General features: G+C 37.2%; 2 protein-coding genes across 4 annotated transcripts in view; one reads left to right on the top strand and one right to left on the bottom strand.

Moving 5' to 3' along the window:
- The window catches only part of LOC105177966 (G-box-binding factor 1), a 6,976-nt gene extending 1,339 nt beyond the window's left edge, over positions 1 to 5,637 (top strand). The window contains exons 2-12 of one of the 3 annotated variants that reach the window (XM_011101283.2): positions 1,665 to 1,782; positions 1,918 to 1,974; positions 2,098 to 2,178; positions 2,298 to 2,387; positions 2,559 to 2,713; positions 2,857 to 2,908; positions 3,055 to 3,103; positions 3,179 to 3,393; positions 4,225 to 4,302; positions 4,621 to 4,746; positions 5,256 to 5,637. In XM_011101283.2, coding sequence (XP_011099585.1) covers positions 1,723 to 1,782; positions 1,918 to 1,974; positions 2,098 to 2,178; positions 2,298 to 2,387; positions 2,559 to 2,713; positions 2,857 to 2,908; positions 3,055 to 3,103; positions 3,179 to 3,393; positions 4,225 to 4,302; positions 4,621 to 4,746; positions 5,256 to 5,357 — 1,065 coding nt within the window. In that variant the 5' untranslated portion in view covers positions 1,665 to 1,722 and the 3' untranslated portion in view covers positions 5,358 to 5,637. Of the gene's footprint in view, positions 1 to 6; positions 1,783 to 1,917; positions 1,975 to 2,097; positions 2,179 to 2,297; positions 2,388 to 2,558; positions 2,714 to 2,856; positions 2,909 to 3,054; positions 3,104 to 3,178; positions 3,394 to 4,224; positions 4,303 to 4,620; positions 4,747 to 5,255 lie in introns of those variants that run through there. The other 2 variants (XM_011101284.2, XM_011101282.2) reach the window with 2 other exon arrangements.
- On the bottom strand, positions 5,928 to 8,166 carry LOC105177965 (scarecrow-like protein 15). Its single transcript, XM_011101281.2, has one exon. It carries the CDS (start codon positions 7,986 to 7,988, stop codon positions 6,414 to 6,416), a length of 1,575 nt encoding a protein of 524 aa, XP_011099583.1. The 5' UTR covers positions 7,989 to 8,166; the 3' UTR covers positions 5,928 to 6,413.

The raw sequence follows: 9,579 nt of genomic DNA, 5'->3' as shown, positions 1-9,579 counted from the left end.
ATGATTGGTACATGATAAAAGATGGCATTTTAGGTTTCGACCCTTTATTTGATGAATGCTTGTCCTTGGCTTTCTGACTTTTGATTTAGTATTATGAATTGTCTTAACACGGAGGATCAAAGTTAAATTAAAAAATTTACCAGCATGCATGAGATTCAAAGTTCAGTATTTGCTTAGTAATACTGGTTAAAAGATTGAAGAATTCAAGGAAGTATAGTTGAGCAGAAGCGGCTTTGGTAGCGAATGTTTTATGTCTTTGTGTTGAGGAATATCTTTTACATACTCAAAAAGTTTACATTCTCAGTTTTGAAATGAAACTATGTTTATGGCCAAATATTTCCATCTCTTGGGACCTATGTTCTAGTTTATAACAATAGAAAATATTTCTTAGTTAGCCATTGTCTAAGTTGTTCATCATCACTGTTATCAGCATGTTCATATTTCATTCTATCTAATGACTGGTTTAAAGGAGAATTGCATTCAATTCAAAATGGCACTACAACATTATCATCAACATGGGATGAGAAAAAAATGAAAACTTACTAATTTATATATCAATACTTCATATATAACTAGTTAGTGAAACATCCTTGTCTGTAATTTGTATGGCATGACATATTCATCCCGCTGTGTCCATACATGTTCATAACACGATCTCTAGGTGACAAGGGCTTTATAGTTGTTGATGTGAGGAGAAACTTTTCTTTCTATCCAAAGTTCATATTATGTTTTTCTTTCCTCTTTTTTTTTTTTTTTTTTTTTTTTAAAGCGTTAGCTGCATTACTATGTTATTTACTACCTTTCCTTTGAGTAACTTATTACGCAGAACCTATATTGCATGTACACGGATATGATAAATATAAAACATATAAGATAAGATAAGGCGTCAATGCATTAGCTAAAACTAAATAATTTTATATAGATTAAAGATTTTTTTGGAGTAAAGATGTAATTGGTAATGTGCTTAGAAAAGAAAGATAGTATGGTGAGAAGAAAATTATGGACTATATGTACACCAAAAGTATCAATATGTGATAAAAACACATCACGATATAAATTTTTCTATAATCAAATTTATGAAATGGTACTTTCTATATTTTTGTACCCCATAATCTGTACTTTTACTAGTGTTCAACATGTACAACATATCTGTAGAAAGTGTTGATGCAAGTTTTTGTTAAATATTTGTTTTTGGTTAATCTTTTGGATGCGTTTTGAAATATGGATATATATATTCGAAAAGTATTGGAGAGTAGTGGACACTGGTTCTGCTCCTCTTTAGAAGTGTAGCGATGCTTGTAGCCTTGAACAGTGTCTTAACATGTGAGCATCAAAATAAATGAGTGCAGGAAAGTGGGATATCTAGACAGAGCATCTAAGTGACTTTCTAGTTATTCATTTAATCTGAGCTTAAGGTTTAATCTCGACTGACCTTTCTCTATGAATTCTGATTAATGCTTGGATGTGAGCATATATCTTATAATTCCAATTTTAGATGCCTCATATCATTCTTACTCATTCTTCAAGGCACTAATACGGATATGAGAGAGTTCCTGTTCATTCATATCCATTACAACATTTTCCTCATTAAATTAAAATGAATTCCTGACATGTTCTTGGCTTCACGCAACATCATCAGGTGCTTATCTTTTTTAACAACACAGGTCTTATCCAAACAATTAGAATAAGTGTAGGCAATTGAGACTGCAATCTTTTGCTCTAATGGGGGCTGGGGAAGAGGGCACGCCTGCAAAGTCTTCCAAGCCTGCATCCTCAACGCAGGTACTGTTCTTGTTTCCTCTTTATCTTCATTTCCTAATAAACAACGGTTAGATGTGTTCTTTCCTGATTTAATATGCAACTTTTCTCTGTATTATCTTAAACTTATCTATTTCCTTTGTTTGATTGAATTTACAGGAAGCATCAAATACACCTACTACGCCTGCATATCCTGACTGGTCAAGCTCTATGCAGGTTTTTTTTTTATCTTATCTCAGTTTTCATTTGTTGTAAAGTATGTCATGGTTTCTTTGATTTCCTATATTAATCTATTGCCTGTTATAGTAATATTTACCAGAGGCGCCTCTTATTTCACAGGCTTTTTATGGTGCTGGACCAACTCCACCTTTCTTTGCTTCAACTGTTGCTTCTCCTACTCCCTTTTTGTGGGGAGGCCAGGTGATTATTCTAAATTGTTGAATTTTTCAGACCTATAATTTGTTTTTGGTCATTGTAGGAGCATTTTGATGTCCTTGCTGACTTGACATCTTATACTGAATTGTATAACTACTTTTCAGCATCCTCTAATGCCACCTTACGGGACACCAGTTCCATATCCAGCTTTGTATCCTCCTGGAGGAGTCTATGCTCATCCTAACATGATTACGGTAATGAAGATCTTCGAACTTTTTTGGGTATCTACTTGTTGAATCAACTCATATAAATGCTGCTTAGTCACTGGTATTAGAGAGACATTTTTGTGTTTGGGCAGTAACTATTTAGCTGAATGTGTAATCATTGATCTTACTGTTTCCTTCTTTTTTCTGGTTTCGTTGCAGGCTCCAGCAAATGTACATGGAACTGCAGAATTGGAAGGCAAAGCAGCTGAGGGAAAGGACCGTGCTTCAAAGAAAAAAACCAAAGGAACTTCAGGAAAGACTGGAGATGGTGGAAAAGCAACTTCTGGCTCTGGAAATGATGTTGGAACACAAAGGTTATTTGAGACAGATTTAATGCAAAAGTTGCTAATATTTTTATTCTTACATTTGTTCTGTCATTGGTGATTCATGATGATTGAAAATCCACAATTATGCTGTTTAAGTCGCAACTTATGATTGTAAATTTGCTCATTGGCAGTGGTGAAAGCGGGAGTGAAGGATCATCAGATACAAGTGATGATAATAATCAGGTCATTTTATCAGCTTGTAAGACTTATAAGTTTTTTTCTTCTATTCCTGTGTTTAAGAGTGCAATGAATATTGTAAAATTTGCTTTTGGCATCTGGTATAGACGTATGGTAGTATGTATTGATGCAAATCTAATTTCATATTCCAGGAACCTTCTGCAACCAAGAAAGGAAGCTTTGACCAGATGCTTGCTGATGGTAAAGATTTAAATTGCATTCATGTTTTGTCTTTATTCAGTCTCAATTGATGAGATTCTGTCATTGAAATATCAGGGGCAAACGCACAGAACAATGCTATTCCAGTTAATTTCCAAAATCCGGTACCTGGCAACCCCGTAGTTTCTATGCCCCCTACTAATCTGAATATCGGCATGGATTTGTGGAATGCATCTCCTGCTAGTTCTGGGGCCATGAAATTGCGCCCAAGTCCGCCTGGTATTTCGCCGGGCGTAGCTCCATCTGGTGTGATGAATGACCAGTGGATTCAAGTAAGATCTCTTTCTCTAACTTGTTTCTTATGTCTGGTTCATTTTGTCTAGACAATTATAGTTTTTTACGGTGACCTTACTCGACTATATTTGATGTCTTCATTTATTCTTTCTGTGTTTTTGCTCCTTTTGAGGTGTCTCCGGCGAATGCTGAAGCTTCAACTCTGTTTTCTTTCCTATATTGATAACTGATTTACTTTTTAAACATTTAAAATAAAAGCAGATAGCCCATGTAATTACTCTGGTGCCTTAATTGGAGAAGTCTCCCAAGATACTGTGTTGCCTACCTGAGTTGCGTTGTTCATCACTAAAAGATTTTCCAGTTCATTATAAAAATAGATATTCTTGAATTGCCGTGAAGTTTTGGCAGATTAAAATCAGGATGCATGGTTGGATCCCCTGGGATAGGGTTATGATTTCAAATGGTTTAGCAATGCCTGGCCTGGAGCAACTGAGCAAAGACTTGACATGGGGAACATTTTATTACCATAAAGAGAGTGTTGGTGTAATTTGAATGGTCAATGGACGAGTATTTGTAATTCTAATTTGTTGTGGATGCACTACTTTTGCCCCTTGCAGATTAACGTCTACCTTAATTTAGTTTTTTGTACTTGTTACTTGCTTTTCATTGTCTTCATCTAACTAATATCTCTTTGTAGTTCAATTTCATGAAGTTGTTCGACTTTCATTCACTCTGTTTAACATGTTATAGAACGAATAATCACCCACTCCTTTTAGAAAGTTTAATTTAATAAAGCGATTAAGCAAAAGACTATGAATGGGTAATTAATTGATTTGACGCTGAATGGAATTTGGATTTTGAGTTTACAGGATGAACGTGAATTGAAAAGGCAAAAAAGAAAGCAATCTAATCGGGAGTCTGCTCGGAGGTCAAGATTACGCAAGCAGGTATAGTGTTTTGAATTTTTTTGGGCTAATTTGGTTCCTTTTCCCCTAAATTGATTTGGTTCCCAGATATTCAGACGGTAATTGGCTTTTTGTTTACTGAGATGGTTCCACATTGTGACTTGGTTTTGGGATTCTAAAGGATAATCAGATGATTTGTGTCCTTTTCTACATGATGTTTGAAACAAATGGCAAATATGTCATATATGCTTTGTTTTGTCTGATGTAATGTATTATAATGAACTGCAACTTTTTAGTTCCTAACCGATTATAATCTGATTATCTCAACTCGTACGTAATATTTTCCTCCAATCATTGCAGGCTGAGTGTGAAGAGCTACAGCATAGGGTGGAGACATTGGGTAATGAGAATCGCACTCTCAGAGATGAACTGCAGAGGCTCTCTGAGGAATGTGAGAAACTCACATCTGAAAATAACTCAATAAAGGTTCTCTCTCTCTCTCTTTCTCTCTCTCTCACACACATACATGCAAACACATTCTCTCTTGCTGACTCTCTCCCTCACTCATTATGGGTGTATCTGTGACGTGTATATTTTCACCCTTCTCTCCTGCTTGTGCATATATTACTATGGTCTAAATTCGGCAGTGATCCATTACCTTTCTTGGGAACTGATTTGTTTGTTAAAACTGCTTGGCACAAACTCAAACTGGTGTGTAAACTGGCTTAAGCTTGTCCTTGAGCACCTTATGACCACGCTCTTGTTGCTTCTCACACGGCTGTATATCAATTTGACCTGTTCTTGACATCCATTGTCTTCTAATCATAGTCTTTGAGGCCTTTTTGCTGCCCACTAGGCTGTATACCGTAACATGGTTGAAGATGAGCAAACGGACACCAGTAGTTCCAATTCTATTTTGAATTGTCATGATTTTGTAAGTGCACTTTTGCATTTCATTTCATCTGATGAAACAAGTACTTTCGCTGCTGTAACAGGAAGAGCTAACAAGGTTGTGTGGCGCAGATGCTGTATCTAAATTAGAAGACAGCAAATCTGCTAAACATGTTCAATCTCGCGTGGATGAAGGTAACTGTTAGAACAGACCTTAGATAGTAGATTATGTTTCTTGCGGACAGGAAAATTGACGAGTTCCTCTAGAAATTTATTTCTAGGTTCGACGAAGTAAAGAATGTTCTTGTGCCTACTAATCTGTACCATGTAATCATCTTAATATCACTGTAGCATTAACCTATGTCAAGTCTCTTTGGTGTAAAAGTTGATGAAGATGGTTTGTCATTTCAGTTGTATTCTTGTTGTCTTACCTTATTTCGTGTAATCAATCATTACATATAAGTGGAATTCAAAATCAAGACATTAGATTTGTAGCTTTGATCACTCTATACTGGCAAATCATTTGGTTTCCGCATAAATTTTGAACTTCATTTGTCTTTACACATGGAAACTTCAGAAATTCAGATCTTAATGAAAGTTTTGCTTTTAAGAATAATTTCCCTGTACAATTTCGATTGGAACTGAGATATGGTTTCACTATTAGTTGTGTGGGTAAGGATCTGTGAAGTCATTTTAAGGTATCCTTATTTAAGGAGATTCTCTATAAGTATGAGGTCTTAAACTCGAATACTATCAAAGTATTACTAAGAGGATGGTTCAAGTAGAACATGTGTCTTCTCATAAAATCGATCAATTGAATAAACAACTTAACATAGATTCTTAACATTGTCATCGATTATAGTTTCTTGTCCGGAGGGTATTCCGGTGGGACTGTTGTGACGGGCTTGTTTTTTGGGCATTAATATTTCGTGAGGGGTGGAAGACTTGATGATCAGTGGGACTGTTGTGAAGGGCTTGTTTTTTGGGCATTAATATTTCATGAGGGGTGGGAGACTTGTATGATCAGTGTTTGTGGTTCGCTTTCTATTTCAGTAGGGCTATTGCGACCGGCATTGGCTCCAGCTCCGGCTCGTAGGTTGTACTAATAATGTGGAAAAATATACTTCATTTCCAGCTAAACATGAACACACACTATAGATTGATTTGAGGATTAAGGGTTGAGGAAGTACACTAAAATTCCTAACCCCAACTCAATTACGACTTTAAAGGTCCAAAATTGCGACACAGTTATTATGCTTTTCCTAATATCTCCAGGCTGACGTGGCAACAATTGGCCTGTCGTGCCAGCAAAGCGACATCTCTGCCTGTCGTTTGACAACGTGGAATCCTCGGACTTGTACTCTCCTCAGTAAACACTCTGCCTGAAACTCTGCAAATTGGCTCAGCCCCACCTGTCTTAACCCCGCCCCCGCCAGAGCCTCCCTCCACGGCGTCCTCTGCCGACCCGCCGCCTTCACCACCTCCATGATTTTAGGAAACAGCACGAACGTCTCGATCCTCCTCATCCAATCACCATCCCCGTTAAAATTAGCTGCTTCCAAGGATTCCAAGAGAGTGGAGTAGAACTCCAGCCCGTCGATCACAGCCTGCCGGTGCGACCAAGTCCCAAAATCCTTCAGCCCTTCCACATCAACGAGCACCACCACCCGTGGCGAAACGCGGCGGAGATCGCTCAAGAACCCCGTTCCCACACGGCGGAGTATTGCTGGAGATATCAGAACCGCCACCTTTTCACCGTCGATGAACTTAATCGCTTTAAAAGAGAGATACTCAAAGCTTCGTATCAACACAAAGTCAATATGAAACCTAATATTCAGCTCCCTTGCGAACTGAGCCAAGTTTTCTCTGATCAGCCTGGATTCTTTTTCGTGTTCTTCTGAAACCAGAGCCGATATCCGTAGCACCGGCGCCGCCGCTCTACGCGAGGCGGCTCTATCAGCGAGCTCCTTCATGAAGGAAGCCCACTGGTCGCCGAGTCCTATGTCGAAGTCGATGATGTGGACATTCGTCGAGCCTTCTAAGGCTTCAAGCACGGCTTGGTTAGCCGTGAAGCTGGAGAACATGGGGACTGGGGAGATGCTTGAGAAGGTCTTCTGGGCTTTAATGGTTTGAACGATCTCCGAAGAGCTTACGGGCCGGTGATCCGGCAGAGTTGAGCCGGCGAGCAGGGACTGAAGGGCTTCTTTGAAATAGAAGGCAGCCCGTTGGAGGGGCTTTCCGGTGGGAGAGCTAAGGCGTTGATTGAGCCGTGCCAATATCACATGCCCGAGTTGCAACGAGTTGGTTTCGAAGCACTCCGCCAGTCGAATTAGCTCGTCGACGTAGTCGAAGCCCACGTTCCAGTTGCCCGCTCCGCCGCCGTTGAAGTCGCCGGAGAGACCCTCAAATGAGCTGATGGCGTCGGAGTTATGGTTCAGAGGTGTAGTAGTGGTATATGCGGGCGGAATATCGGAGAAAAGACCGAAATCAGCCGAAACAAACTGATTATCAAAGGAGCTGGTAACCGGCGGCAACTCCGGCAGAGTGGTACACGGAATATTAACAGGCTTGGAATCAGGGGGAGAATCGTCATGCAAACCCAACTCTCTCATCAAAGAATCCCAACCTTCCAAATGTTGGTTGATCAGTTCATGATCAGCTTCTTCCAGTACTGGAAGAGGACCCGTGGAAACGGGCTTGTCTGCAACCGGGCTGGGGCTTCGGCGGAGGTCAAGAACAGATTTGGGCTCGTAGGGGGCCGGAAAAGTGGTGGTGTGAGTGGTGGTGATGGTGAAATTGAATGGTTTTGAGTTGTTTGGAGGAAAGGGTACTTTCATTTCTTGTTGAATACAAAGCGAAAATCAGGAAAAGGAGGAATGACTGTTGGCTTTTGATCTTTGGGGGAATTGGGTATATATAGGTAGGGCAGTATGGTATGAAATTCTTACACGAGAGATCAAACTTCTTTGGGTCCCATCCCAACATACAGTATGTATGGACTAAATTTACTCCAATTAATTTTGACCACATTAAATTATTTACTTATATTGTAAATTAATACATTAAATTAAAAAGTTAATATTTTGATAATTTTTGTATTGTAATTTTAAATGTTTCGTACATTGAGAATAAATGAGTCGGAATTACTCTTCATACTTATAAGAGTCAAATTACAAAATTTTCTTATATAAATGCATATAGAGTCGTAGCTCCTTGATTTTGATTGAAGACTACTATGAACACCCACTTTTTAATGGCGTAAAAATTGGATATGTTTGAAAACATCTGACGCGTGATAGAAAAAAATGTAAGTGATGTAATCTGCAACTCAATTGATACTTCATAATTTTTTTATTAATTTAAAGAGGTATTAAAAGAGACTACAATAATTAAAATCTCTATAAATTAATATATCGGAATCACGTATTTTTTTATTAATTAAAAAGGAATTAATTAATCAATAAATTAATAATTTATTAATTTAAAGAAATTTTTTCTGATATATTCTTCATAAATAAAATTTATACGATGTATTGACTAATTGAATGATGTTCATGTACAATGTGACTAATTAAATATAATGCATCCCCCTTAAAAAGGTGAAAAAACAAAGTTCATTGTACTCATAGTGGCAACAAGTCTTCGCGATTTTTTGCTGCTAAGTTGTCCTAGTTATATTAGTAATTTTATAGAATTATAATTTAAAATATTGAAGGGACCATAAAATTTATATAAGGGTCTTAATTGCCGAACTTGCCAAGTCGGGATAAAAAAAATTATTATTTTAAATAAGTTATTAATTTATTGCCATTCTACCATCCAACACTAGTTATGATTTAAATTTAACATTTTATATTAATCAAAGTTAGAAAATATTGTCCAACAAAAATACAATTCTGGTCTTATACGTATACAAGGTGCCATTTTTGGTCATCTCTCGTTTTAAATTTGCAATTGAGGACTATAATTAAAAAAATAAATAAATAGTGCATTTTGTCCAAATATTACTGTCCAAGAAATACTAAATTCAATGCGAGCAGGCTATTGTCGCTGTTTCTGTGCAAAGCAGCACTGCGATAAAAAATCGTGGTGGTGCTAATTTTTTTGCACAAAGTAGGCTGCTTCTTAATTTTATTTTATTTTTTTTTTAAATTTGGCAGCAACGTGAAAAGAGGTAGTGGTGCTGCCTATATATTTAAACCTTTTAAAATCACCCCATTATCATAATTTTTTTTCGCATTTTTTAAATAATTTTACCATTTTATTGGTGTAACATTTTTTGCCCAAGTGACACTATTTGGACTAAATGTACCTTTTCTTTTTTATATATATATATATATATAGTCATTAATTACAAATTTAAAACTGAAGATGATCGAAAGCTCCATTACCCTCTATAATTACAGGATTAAATTTGTATTATTTTTG

This window comes from Sesamum indicum, linkage group LG15, assembly GCF_000512975.1.
Source record: "Sesamum indicum cultivar Zhongzhi No. 13 linkage group LG15, S_indicum_v1.0, whole genome shotgun sequence".
Classification (NCBI taxonomy): domain Eukaryota; kingdom Viridiplantae; phylum Streptophyta; class Magnoliopsida; order Lamiales; family Pedaliaceae; genus Sesamum; species Sesamum indicum.
This window is presented reverse-complemented; position numbering and strand designations above follow the sequence as displayed.

Coding starts and splice junctions, on each gene's coding strand:
- LOC105177965 (XM_011101281.2), bottom strand. CDS start 7,988: ATGAAAGTACCCTTTCCTCCAAACAACTCAAAACCATTCAATTTCACC.